General features: G+C 46.5%; 1 protein-coding gene across 2 annotated transcripts in view; it reads right to left on the bottom strand.

Moving 5' to 3' along the window:
* Positions 1–9,611, bottom strand: part of ADAM12 (ADAM metallopeptidase domain 12) — a 171,135-nt gene extending 161,524 nt beyond the window's left edge. For both annotated transcript variants that reach the window (XM_032116848.1, XM_032116849.1), the window contains exon 1: positions 9,334–9,611. In XM_032116848.1, coding sequence (XP_031972739.1) covers positions 9,334–9,460 — 127 coding nt within the window. In that variant the 5' untranslated portion in view covers positions 9,461–9,611. The remainder of the gene's footprint in view (positions 1–9,333) is intronic.
* Between the last annotated feature and the right edge of the window lie 4,330 nt (positions 9,612–13,941).

Below are 13,941 nucleotides of genomic sequence, written 5' to 3'. Positions count from 1 at the left end.
GGGCAAGATTTGCCTGTGCATAAGTAAAACTCTTATCTCTTGCAGTAAAGTTTTCATTAGCTCAAAATCATGAATTATTTTCCCAGCTAACCTTTGCTCCTCTAAGAAGTACAGCAATTCTTTCTACAAAACCCAGGAAAATTAGTCCTTTCATGGCCTGCTTGGAAAATATAATTTAAAAAAAGGTAAAACTAAATACAAAGTTTTGCTTGTTTTCTCCCTTCTCCCAAATTCCCAAACCCAAGACCTCAGGCATTTAAGCACAAGTAACCCTTGGAAAGCAACTAATTCCATGCATCCTATTGAGCTTGGATCTTGTCCTTTTTTCACACTGCAAAATTACTACTTGGGTACAAAAAGTTTTCAAACATGAAAAGTCAGCATTGGTCCTTGATGAGCCCAAGGAGAGGCAGCAGCAAGATGACTTCACGCATTTCTGAATTTAATTTTCTGTTCTTTTGGCTTCTAATGGAAAAAGATCTTGTCTCTAACTTGTTGGGTCTGTAAAGATGAGGCTCTGCAGCATCGCCACTGATCCACAACAGGCAGCTCCAGGATGAGAAATGGAGGGTTGAGATTCCCTGATCCCCGTTAACTGAATGGCATTAAAAACATGGCTTTTAATATTTTGGGTTTATAATTCTCAGATCTACCTCCTGTCATCACTTGCTCGTGCACAGTTCCTCCTTTCCTAAATCTGATTCTGCTGATGAAACAATCAGTGGCAGGGAACAGCCCTCTCATCCCTCCCCCATGAAATCCCATAAACTCCCTGGAATATGTCATGTGTTCACTGCTTTAATGTGGACATGGCAGGGAAAGCTGAAATTTGAAGGTGACTCTTTGCTCTCCTCCACCAAACTCTCTGTGGTCAGTGTCACTGCCCCAGCAGCTGAACAAACTGATGACACAGAGAAAGACAAAAAATAGAGAAGGGGGGAGGGAGGGGCAAAAAAAGAAAAACTAAAATGTTCCTTGTGGAACATACCCCCTAAGCAGTTGGATCATCTTAATCTTCAAGCTTCTGTAATACAACTGTTGGAAGGCTCCAAGTCTGAGCACAATAAAGTGCTTTATTCAGGGAACCATATGACTCCATCAGTCATTCAAGCACATGTTTGGCACAGATTGAAAGTGAAAAGCATAGCTAAGGCAAATATTTCAAAACTGAACTTGTCTTCCTAACACACATGGTTTATATATTGGTGTAATATCTATATAACTTTTCAGTTCTCATCTAGAGTAATGTCATGGCTGAAGTACAAAATGATGTCTCTGCACCAGGCGTTTCTCGGCAGATAACACACGCCAAAAAGCCATTTACTAGAAAATTAAAAGGGAGCCATCACACTTGACAGGTCCTCAAAAAAAAAAAAAAAAAAACAACAGAAAAACCCAACCAAAAACCTGTAAAAATAGCTTTTGTTCCTTCTAATTCCTGAAAATCTATTTCTCCAATCGGGATGCTGCACCATCCCTCGCTGGAGAGCTGTGCTGCAACGAATCCGGGCCAGGCGGCTCCTTCCTGCTCGGGTGCCCGAGCTGTGTCTCCTCTGTTTGCAGATGAAATATTGCTCATCACAGAGAGCAACTCCTGCTGATGCAAATGCGATTAAAGCAATCTGGGGAGAGCACAGTGTGATTAAAGCAGAAGTAATGGCAGAAGGATTTGGGCCCTCATTATACAAAATCCATATTGAAATGCAGTCAAGGGAAGAAGCCAGTGTATCCCAATATCCTCCCTGCTCCCGAGAACAAAATGTGACAAGTGGAGTTGGGAGAACAGCATTTGCCATTGACTGCAGGAGGGGGCAGGGAGCCTGCAGAACGTTTCAAATAACCCAAACCCAGCTTTATTATGTGTACAGAATATATACAGGCATATATTTAGGAAACAGCTGTCCAGCCTCATTTGGGATGCTGTTATGTTTGACTGAGGAATTACTATTCAGGACCAGTCCAAAGACAGAGTTGTCTTTTTTTTTTATTTTTCCTAGAAGAGAACATTTCAAAATATAGAAAAATAAAGCAGTGGAGCTCTGCAGCAAAGGGCATTTCAGCACAGTGGGTCATGGGGGTGGATCGAGAGGTTCCCCCCACGAAACAGCTCAGGGCTTGGAGTTCACAGAAGAGGGCAAGTCAGAAATGCAAGATTCCAACCCAAAGGAGCTTTGGAAAGTTCATGACACAACAGCTTAGGAGAACTTCTGTCCTCCTGCTGCAAACCCTGTTTTCAGCTGCTTCTCTTCCAAGCCCTGATCCACACCATATCAATTGGCACAGCCATTCCCTCCTGTAAAAACAAGCAGGACATGGCTAATAATGGATGAAAATCCTCAAGGGTTGCACAGTGCCTTTCCCACAGGTATTTCCAGGATGCCACAGTGAAGTGTGCCCCATCTCAGCTCATCATAGGTTCTACTGGGGCACATCAGCCTGTTCCTAAATTGCTGCTTCTTCCCCAAAGCGTCCCACGGATTCTTGTTTTGATTATGAGCTCAGCCTCGCACCCCTCTGCACCAGCAGCTCCTACCAAAAACACTTACTGAGACAGAGAAATAATAACCTGTGCTTTACAAGCACAAGGAATCCGCAGAGCTCCAAGGGCAGAGAAAAAGCTACTAAATATATATTCACTTTTCAGCAATGAGTCCACATAATTATGTGAAAATCCAGGTCCAGTGCTCCTCTCCAACTCCTCCCCTCCAAAGCCTCATGAAAGGCTACTTTCACTGAGTGAAGTTCAAATTACTCTCCAAAATACAGTTTCCTCGTGGTCTTCCAAAAGGTACAGTGCAATCCGTCTCTGCAGTAATTTACTAACCTGCCTCAGCGAGGATAAGGAGTCCTCAGCACAGCTGAACTGAGGGATGCTCCTTCCTGTGTACAACCAGCAGGGGAAAGCACCACGGAGTGGGAGTGGGAGCTGTGCTCGTCACAGGCACCCAAATCATTTCTTCAGATTTCTCTGGGAAGCACAGCAAACGCAACTGAGGTGATTTGCAGCATTCATTTAGGTGAGCAGGCATGGGATGTGATTTGTAGTTCTTCCCCAAGCCTAGAAAAGGAGCTGCTGGGCTGGGGAGTTTATATCCATCAGGAGTTTCTGTTTGTGTGGGGAATTCCTGCTCCACACAACAACAGGGAGAGGAAAATGAGCTGCACCTGTTCCAGCACGTGCTGTCACTGCATCTCTCTTCTGGTTTTTAAAACATGAATGAAAAGAAAACTTGGGAGTTACTTAATGTTTTGAAGCCACTTCTCCTGCTCAGGTTTATGTGTGTGACCTTGCAGTAAGTGTCACCATAAGCTCTGGGTCACGCCATAACTCCTTTCACACATTCCTCCCACAGATGAGCTACAGGAGCAAAGAACATTTATTTTTATGGATTCCTCAGGGCAGGATATCTCTCCAGGTCACAAACACAGCTTTGCTCATCTGCTCTGTACATCCTCTGGTACTGCAAAAAGGATCTTAAACGCCAGCACCAGCCATGAGCAGCAGGTTGTACAAATGAGTCAGATCCATGGAGGGGAGAGAATTTATTCCAAAAGAGGGTCAGGCATAGAAACAAAGAAAACACACCATGCAGAGTGAATAGCTCCTTCTTTCTAAAGTGTGAAGATTTAAACTATGAGAGGAGAGACTTAGATTGGCTATTAGGAAGAAATTCCTTCCTGTGAGGGTGGGCAGGCCCTGGCACAGGGTGCCCAGAGCAGCTGGGGCTGCCCCTGGATCCCTGGCAGTGTCCAAGGCCAGGCTGGACATTGGGGCTGGGAGCAGCCTGGGACAGTGGGAGGTGTCCCTGCCCATGGCAGGGCTGGCACTGAATGGGCTTTAAAATCCCTTCCAACCCAAACCATTCTGGCATTTCTCCTGCAACGATCCCATACTTTCACCTTGGTGTTTATCCAAAGTGTCTCTTCAGAGGGGTGCCTGTTTCTCACTTAGGAAGCAAGAGATGAAGAAATAAATCCTAAATCTTTTGGAATGCTCGCCTCATGCTTCAAAACACACATCAAAATGCAAGAGCAGATTTTAACCTGGAGATCCTTTTATGATCCCCAGTTCAAAAAGGAGCACGGATGAGGTGCTGTGCCCATCCCCATGTGCTGCAGAGGGATGTAGTGCTTTTATTCTCAGCTCTCTCTGTCACCACAGTGCTCTCAGTGGCAGAAAAGGAATGGAATAGAAACTTAAATAATCTGGACTGGACTATCCTCCTCACATTTTCTAACTGTTGAAGTACCAGAGGATCTCCAGCACAGACCATCATTGCATTCCGACAGCGCTGCTGAATAAAGACACTGGCCATGCTCAGCTCCAGGCCTGATCAGGCCCACATGATCCCCTTATTAAATGATAAAGTCTAGATTTTGTAATTTTTAATTTTTTTTTGCCTAACTATATCAAAACAATCTCATAAATACTTGGGTTTGTTGAAGTTTGTATCTTAATATATTCTTTCAGAGTTAAGCAGTCACACACGAGGTTTATTTCTCTTCCAGCTGCTTTCAGGAGTAGAACACATTTAAAAGAAACAAGAACACAGCAAACTTGCACCACTGTCAGAAGGTTTTTCACTTAATGCATATGATAGATACTATTAAACTAAATTTCCAGGGGCTGACACCATTCCTCTTAATAAATATCTCAAAATAAATGAGTTAAAGATAATTTTGCGCCAAATTCTGCATCCAGCTTTTTCTGCCTTGATGTGCATTATCCAGCATGGCTAACAGGCCATGACACATTTCACTTCTTGCCTTATTACACCATAGATTTAGGACAAGAATGAATTTGTTCTTCTAATCACTGCTTTTAGCAAGCTGACCTTGTGAAAGGACAATTTCCTGCCTCCAAACTATTTCTTATCCTAGCTCCAGGTCATGGAAAGCAGCAAATTCATTTGTATGGGGTGTAAAAAATTAGTGGAACAACCTGGAGGGATTTAGCAGATTAATTTCTGATTAGATGATGCAGTTCATCAAGGCACTTGATACCAACCTAGTCTCAAAATCCTGCATGCACCCTAAAAAGAGAAGGGTCAAGATCCTGAAGCAGGGGCCTACTAAGAAAAAAAATCCTTTTTCTTAGTGGGATATCAGAAAGATGAAAATTTAATACATTTGAAGCACTTTGCTTTGTGTTAACCAGAAAAAAAAAAGGGATTGACCTGTTGGACTGCACTGTCCTATCAAGAATCAACTGCTACCCTCAAACTGTGGGGTTTTAATTTACTTTGTCATAGATCTGCCCTGGAGACCCAGCAGGACCTAAGAGAAGCCTCTGCAGGTGTGATTTAGGCCTGTAGCACTCCAAAATTGTGCAGATGATCTGCTTTTGTCCAGGGAGAAATTTGAGAAGCTGCTTGAAATTTAAGTACAGAGTGCAGGCAACAGGGAGAGCGAGATCCAGGATGAAGTGCAGTAAAACATAAGAGGTTGTAGAGGAAGGAAAGCCATCAGAAAAAAGGGGGTTAAATAAAAAAATCCCAGCAATATGAGCAGCCTGGCATCCTAAGCAGGATGGGATGGTGTGGACAGCGCTGGGGAGAGCCTGCTGGCATGGCAGAGCCTGGCTGTATAACCAGGCACTATTCCAGACCCATTTCCAAACACCCTAAAAATGTCAATTTCTGGATTATAGCAGCTCTCATAGCAAAAGTGAGGAGAAACCCACCCCAAGAGCCCAGTCACTCTGAGAAGGCAGCTCAGGCCCCACCCTTGGCTCTGCCACAGCCCAAAAGGATGCTCAGGAACACCAATAAGGCAGAGCCCAGCTGCGCTCCTTGGCCATTTTGCCCTGGCAATGTGAGATCTGTTGGAAACAGTAGGGATAAATCCGTCAGGAGGAGGAGATGTGAGGTCTGGGGAAGGCTGGTGGAGGACCAAATAAGCCTTTACATGAGTTGAGCCTTTTTAGAACAGAATTTCATGATCTGAGTGAGGGCCTCAGTGGGAATAACAGATGAATGGGTCTCTTCAGTGGCATAAACAGATAAACACAGCCCTGGTCTGCTGCAGCCACCCACGTGCCATCAGAGAAATCCCACTGGGGCTGCCAGCAGGATGCAAAACCACCCAAAACGCAGCCTGCCAATCATGAGTTCAAGGATGCTTTTGTGGCCAGACAGAGACCTTGCCAAGAATCCCAAGCAGAGCAAGTGATGAGACACCCAAGAAAACACCAGTGAAGAACCTGTCAGCTCCCCAGGGAGCTGGAGGTTAAGGATGCAAACACAGCTGAAGAGTGGGAATAAAATGCCTCTGCTGGGGGATTTTGGCATGGATCTCTGGAGCCCCAAGGACAGTGACAGCTCATGCCAGGCTATCTGCAGGGGATCTGAAAGGGATAATCATCAGACAACGAGGTGATTATACACACACCAGAAATATCTCACAAATGCTGGGGCAGTTTGAGAGAAGACAGGATTTATAAATGAGCTCTAAAACAGAATGTGCTGGAGAAATCAGGTTTAGAGCAGGAGGGAAGGCAAGATTTCTTCTCCTGCAATTTATTTCCATTAGACCCAGGGAAGCTGCAATCAGTAGCAAATTAAAATCTGAGAGAAAAGTGATTTTAATTGAAGGTAAAGAATTTTGGGTTGCAGTTTTAGGAATTTCAGATTTTCATGCCCAGAGAAGCTGTGGCTGCCCCATCCCTGGAAATGTCCAAGGCCAGGTTGGACAGGGCTTGAAGCAACGTGGGGTGGTGGAAGGTGTCCCTGCCCATGGCAGGGGGTGGAGCAAGATGGTTTTTAAAGTCCCTTCCAACCCAAACCATTCTATCATTCTAAGAGTAATTTTCCTGCTGTTTCCCCAGCTAACACACCATATTTAAAAGAGTTTTAAAGAGTCTACACACACACAAATTTGGACTTTACCTATCCACAGCATCACTTTGTCTGCCCTGCAGAAACAGGAAGGCCTTGACCACAAGAAACCTTGTACACGTGTAGATTTTAAGATATTTGCCTGAGTCTGTATGATCAGATCTTATCCTACTTTATCTGCCACTCCACAAGGCCAGCAGAGCTAACTGGGCCTGGTTGAGGCCAGCACCCCAGTCAGTTTTCCTCTTTGTCCATGAGGTCCTTTAAGCAGAAATTTAAGCAGAGCAATACTGAAAACTAGAAGGGCAACTGTAAAACCCCAAAAACTGGAAAGAAAATACACTGAAAGCAAACAAGGTTACTTTTAAGTTGTCTAGCTCACAACCTGACCATTTCTGTTTAATAATAGACCTGTCACTCAGGCAGAGCCACATTATTGCCACGTTTCAAACCCGCTTCTCAAGGCATGTCATAACTCCAACTTGTCTTAATCACTAAGCACGTGTTTCTGGAAAAATTAGGATGTCCTGCAGGGCTCCAGAATGCCCAGTGAGACCTGTGCCAGCCCAGCCAGGAGCACTTGTTGTCACTGGGAGTGTGGCCGGGTGTGGAAACGCGCGGCTGTAACTTTCAGCACCTCGGCAACCAAGAAAGCAGCACAGGCTCTGGCAGGGCTAGAGCTGTGCTCTGCTTCCACAGGAAAAAGGGGAATTAAGGGAGGGGATGCTCCCTGAACACACTGGCTGGGGCTGGAAAAGAGCAAATTACAGACATGGTAGGGAAAGAAGAGGAGCAGGAAGATACAGGAAGGCAAATCCAAGGGCCAGCAACCACCACAGCTGCCCAACTTGGACATCTAAAGCCCCATAAAGACACCTAAAAACACCACAGAGATGAGCAGCCGACACAAATTTTACACAGAGCTTAAATCATCAGTGTGAGTGTAACCTTAGAGCTTCAGCTGGGCTCTGAGGGAATTCTGAGCCACAAGAAACCGGATTTCCACCCCCTCTTCCCATTCTGCTCACTCATCTGTGTGCTAGTGCCAAGTCACCCACCGTGTGCCCTCTTATTATTGTAGGGACAAACACTTTGAAGCATCTCACCTCAAATTTTCCTGACTGCAAGTGAACTTCCAAACCATGGAGGGGCCTGGCCAGCCACAGTGGCTTCCACACTCAGAGAAGGGGCCCATCCTCCCACCCAAACCAACCCTCCCTTGCCCCACGAAAAGGGAACAACCACAGGGTTCTCCTCATCTGCCAGGGAATTTCTGCAGCCTTTACCCCAAACCCACTGCTTTGGTGTAAATACAAGTGCTGACAAAGAGAAATCAAGATTCCACACAAAGGCAAAGCTGCCAACTCCTGTTAATTCATTAAGATAAATTCCAGGTGCTTGATCAAATGCAACACCTTGTCCTTTCCCCCTTTGGGATTTCAGTGTGCTCAAGAATCTCCCTGTCTTTTCTCTTAGCAAGTTCAGAGCCAAAGTCCCAGTGAAAGTTGCTGTCAATAAATTTTGGAGATAAGCAAATATTTACGAAGTTTCAAGTTACAATGGAAAAAAAAAAAGACTAAAAAAGACCAAATACACGAGTTTGTAGTAACACACAGGGACACACACCCCCCTCAGTGCTGTTAAATATTTTCATAGAGGAGAATCTCCTTTGTTCTCTCACATAAAATGTGCATTGTCAGACGCTTAAAGAAGGGGAGAGGACCTGGGCCCTCTGAGAATTCCGGAGTAAACCCCAAACTTGCTGTAGGAAGAGACAATCGCTTCCCAGGCTGTTCCCCATCCATAACACGGACAGCACAGCGCTCCACAGCTGAATCACCGCTCCCCGCCTGGAGCTCACTTTGAATGAACACAGCGCCGGCGAGAAAACTTTTACCCAGCCAGGACGCTTTTATCATCACTATTTGGCTTTTCCGCGCAATTTTTCCCAGCTGGAAACAGAGCCCAAACTCTGACAAGACTCCCAGACCCTTGAATTCAGCCCCGGGGGCTGTTTGTAGGGGATGCGTGGGAGGGAAATTTACCCCCCGCCCCACGGGACCCTGCAGGGCACCCCCGAATACACACAAAGGGGGGTCCCCGGGATCAGCTCCACTCGCAGGGGATGGGATCGGCGGGATTGGTGTGCAGGGACGGGACCGGCAGGGCTGGGGGTGCAGGGATAGGGGTCCCGGGGGATGGGGGTGCAGGGAAGCAACCAGCGGGTTTGGGGGTGCCGGAGGATGGGACCCCACGGGGCTGGGGGTGCCGGGGGGCCGCACAGCGGAGTTTTCCCGGGAAATCTCAGGGAAGCCGCGCAGAGGAGCGGGAACTCCGCAGCTCCGCGTGTGCCCGGCCGGGACCTCCCGCTCCATCCCCGCAGCGGGCGGGGGGAGCAGCGCTCTAAATCCATCTCCCCGCTGCTTGTCCGGCTAAAATGGAGCGCGGGGCTCGGGATCGTGTCGGGAAAAGCCCCGAGGGGCTGCGTGTGACTTACCGCGGGTGCGGGGCGATGCCGACAGGAGCCAGCCCGGGCCGAGCAGCAGCAGCAGCAGCGCGGGGAGCCGGGCCGGGGGCAGCGCACGGGGGGAGCGCGGCTGCGCTGCCTGGAGGCGCTTTGACATCGCAGCCCAGACTGAGGGAGACAAACTTTCATCAGCTGGGGCTGGAGAGCAGCCCCATAATATACAGTTACCGAGAGGAGCGAGCTGGGACTCAGGATGTGAGAGATTTCCTGCATGCAGTTAACTCCAAAACCCCTCCTGCTCCTGCCTCAGCTGCTGATGAGCTGGGCTCGGCTGCTCAGGGGGAAAAAAAAAAAAAAAAAAAAAAAAAAAAGAGGAGTTGGGTTTTTTTCTTTCCTCTTTTATTTTTTTCCCCCTTTATTTTAAATAGGTTTGTGTCGGTTATTTCATATTTTTTTGTTGTTGTTGTTTTGGCAAGGGCCGAACTTAAGCCATCGCCCGCGGAACATCTGAGCCCCGCGGCCGCCCCTCCGCAGGGTCCCAGCCCCGGGGGGCTTCGAGGTCCCCCCTCCCATCCTTGCTCCCGAAGTTTTCCCATTTTTTTTTACTCCACACACAAGCCTGGCTGCCGCCTCTGGAAAGTCATCTGTGTACGTTAGAGCTCAGGGGTTATTTATTGGTTTCATAATTATTTCAGAGTTGTTTCTGGTGGTGTTTCTTATTTTATATTGTGGGGGTTTTAAAAGAAGGAGGGGAAAAAAAAAAAAGAAAACAAACAACAAAACACACCCACAGAGTTGCCAGATGCATTTTTTTAAATCTCCCTCATTCAAATTATTATTACTGACTGTCTGGGAGAATAACCAAATACAGATTATCTACTCCTTAATGTACCACCAAAACACATGTAATGCCCACATGTTGCTGTGGAGCAGCAGGAAAAAAAGAATCTAATCCTGAAGATCCTCACAGACTTTTATTGTGTGGGTTTTAGCTTTAATTTATTAAGATCCTTCCCAAATCTCAGAGTTTGGATATTGATACTGAATTCTGCAGCTTGGCTCCGTGTACATTGTGCATGAAACAGTTGGCAGAAGCGTTCTGAGATGTGTCTGTAGGCCAGCAGGCATAAGAGCCATGCAATCCCATTTAGAAATGGAGTTTGGAAGCACAGATTTGGGGCTGTTCTGTAGCAGAGGCTGGTGATTATTCCAAGTGATCCAGACTATGCTTTGCACCAGCTCTGGGGATAACTGAGCCAGAAATTCCAGGGGTACAACCTCTGTGGTTCCCAAACTGGAGCCTGGCACTGTTCTCTAGCAGCATCACTGAGGCAGCCAGGGATAACAGTGGTAATCCCAGCACAAATAAACCTGGAAAAGGGCTGGGATCATGAAGAATGTGAAGAAAGGGCTCTCAACTGCTGCTCTTCACATTTAAAAAGCACTTTTCACCTCCTACCCCTCTGCCCAAAACCAGACCCACGGACTTGCCCCCAGCTGCTCTGAAATTTGCATTTTGTCTGCATTTACACCTCAAGTCTCACTTCACATCTTCCTCACCATGTGTATTCCCTCTCCTCGGGATTAGCCTGTGTGTAACTTTAAATAGCCAAATGCTAACTTTTCCCTACTCAGCCATTATCAATTACAATTTAACAGCTACACTCAGCAACATTTCATCCCTCAGATATAAACTAATGAACTCTATCAACTCTCTCATTAAGGACATATGTGCTCCACACAGAACATTGGTTAAAAACATTAAAATTCAAACAGAAAACTCCTTTGTGGAAGGCCACCGTAAAAGCCACATAGACATCTTTAGTGTCTTTGAAGGTATTTCTCCCATTAAAAAGAAAAAAAAGTCAGTCAAAGGGAGCTAAAGACTTCTAAATAGGGTTTTGGTAATCCCACAAGGCTTTTCTTTTCAGTGGTACTACTTTTATCTGAGAAACAATATTTGCTAGCAGAGAATGTGGAGCCAATTATATCTTGGTCATTCATTAGCATGAATGAAGTAGATATTATCAAAGTTTCTCCTCTTCCCCCCAAAACTTTACCAGAAAAGAATTGTTGCCTTTTACCACTCTAATTTTATGGGCTTGAAATTGATAAATCGATAATTTATCACCACAGAGCCCCAACTATTTTATTAACAACATCCATGTAGGAATGCTACTGAATTACAGCTACCTCTGGAGAACAACAGCACAATTTTACCTCAGTTTCAAAATTCTCTTGGGAAAAAAAGACCCTCGAGGCACAGGGCAGGTAATGGGAAGTGCCCCTGCTTCACTGGGGTGTGCAGGGGAGAGGCCAGGCCTGGCCTCTGAATTTCTCATGTCAAAGTGCCTCTCACAATTAGTTTTACAAGGTTTGGTTTATCCGCTTCAGAAGAACAAGGCCGAGTTTCCCTGCAGGAAATGAAAATTGCATCCCGGTTGTGTGGCTGCTTCAAAGAGGGCCACAGCCCCAATTATCCAGGTTATTCCCATGGGCTATGGCTTTCCATCCATCCATCCATCCATCCATCCATCCATCCATCCATCCATCCATCCCTGTTCTTTAGCACTCTCAGGGGAAGAGGAACAGAGGGAGGGGGGTGTGTGGAGGTGTCTCACTGCTTTTGGGGTTGTTTTTACCTTTTTATTTTTTGCTGCTCCTTCTTTATGCTTCCTCCCCTTCATTTTTATCCTCCCTATCTTCCTTACCCTATATAATTTGTTTTTCTTCGCTTCAGCCCCAAGAAACTTTTCCTTCCAAAGCATCCCCTCCACTCTGTGCTAGTTCAGGGCTATCCTGCAATAGCAACAGCATAAGAACGGCTAAATCCTCTTTTTACTCCTCATTTTTACCTCCTTGGGCAAGGGGAGCCTGACACAGCACCCTTTTATCTCTGTTACTGCAGACAGAGCCTGGCACATGCTGGGTGCTTGGTTTGCTTTTGGCTTTGAGCCTCTGCAGGAAAATCGAGCCAGGCACTACCCACAAGCTGGAGAGAACAAATCCTGCTGCTGGAACCCCGCTGTGCTTTGAGGTGTGTGCATGAATATCTCGCCCTGGGGCTCCGGGTCACCTGTGGCCGGAGGAACATCTAAGGAATGAAGCGACAAGGATCTCCCAGATCCTATCAGGAGCCCTCTTCAGGCGCACCTCCGGACTGCGCGGCCCTCGCTTCCCCCGGGAGTGGTTCGGAAACACTTGAACACGCTTTTTTCAGCCGGAGAATGTGAGAATTGGAGATGCTGACAGGGTGCGCAGGAATGTGCCCTGCATTCATCGCTCGCTGTTGTCATTCCCGAAGCAGAACCCTTCTCCCTCCCCAGCTCTCCCACCTGCCCCCGCCTTGTCCCTGTGTCACTGCCACAGGGCACAGCGCAGTAGCTCAACTCTTACTTTGCATTTAGGTGTGGAAATAATTCGATGTAAAGGGCACTCCGATTTGGAAGGATGAATATTTGACCGTGTGATAACACAGGCGGCCGGCTGGGCGTGTGCTTATCAAATTAGCGATCCATGCAGGAGCTTTGGTTCACATGGCGCTGGAAAGGTGAGTCCAGAAGAGAGCAATAAGGAAGGGAGCAGTGTGGAATAACTTAGCTGGGAACGAGCTCAACACACACACACCAGCAAGGAGGAGGATGCGCTGAGGGAAATGTGAATTTCCATCAGTTCCCCTTGGTTAAAGGAGTTTTGAGAAGGAATTAGTGACTGATGGAGACAACAGAGAAAACATAAGGAGTGGAGAGAGAATGGATTAAGTGTAAATAAATCCTCCAGACTGATACTGTAATGCTTTGGTGGCATTAGCTCCAAGGCGAGGTAACAAATTAATATTAATTGTCAGATGGGTTATGGTATGCTATGGGGTGTGGAGTATGAGAAAAGGAAAACGAGGAAAAGGAAAAAAAAAAAGGAGGAAAAGGAAAGCTGTCTGCTGGCCTGCTCTGCCAGAGCAGGATTTGCATCCCTTGTGTTACAGCTGGAGTTAAATGAAGAGAGGATAAGCCACCTCAGAGAGCTGAACTATTTCAGGATAAGAGGTTCTGCTGGGCAGAAAGCACCTCTGTAACACTGCTCTCACATCTTCCCAGATCAGCTGTGATCCCCTCTTGGCTATCCAGGAAACCTCACTGTAATCACAACATTGAGTATTATCCAGATTTTTTTTTTTTTATTATTCCCCTATGTGCCAAAATGCATGAGGACTTGTCTGGGCTTAGCTACAGGGATCTCCAGTTTTGGGGCCTCCAGGCTAAAGTTTTTCCTTCTTAGAGTAAACAAAACAAAACAAAAAAGCTCTTCCCTTTGAAATCTGTGTGTCCCCCCAGCCAGCTGCTGAGACTTTGTGTCTCCAGTCCTCCCTCACTTCATTAACTCTCTGCACAATCAAGATCCTGCTGAATTGTGACTGCAGTGGCAGATTACAGTCCTCTATAATTAACAGGCATAGATAGAGCACGATTCAGCCTGACCTTTAGCCACAGAGCACTGCTCTGCTCTGCAGACCTCTGTCCCAGTACTCAGACATGGAAGAGCATCCACCAGGGCTGAGCACTGAAATCAAACCCTGGCTGTAAATCCTGTTGCTGCACATACTTGAGAGATGGATTCTATGGATTTCCCACTCTCCAAGGG

Source organism: Corvus moneduloides, chromosome 8 (genome assembly GCF_009650955.1).
Source record: "Corvus moneduloides isolate bCorMon1 chromosome 8, bCorMon1.pri, whole genome shotgun sequence".
Classification (NCBI taxonomy): domain Eukaryota; kingdom Metazoa; phylum Chordata; class Aves; order Passeriformes; family Corvidae; genus Corvus; species Corvus moneduloides.
The sequence above is the reverse complement of the archived record's forward strand: the minus strand, read 5'-3'. Positions and strand labels throughout refer to the sequence as shown.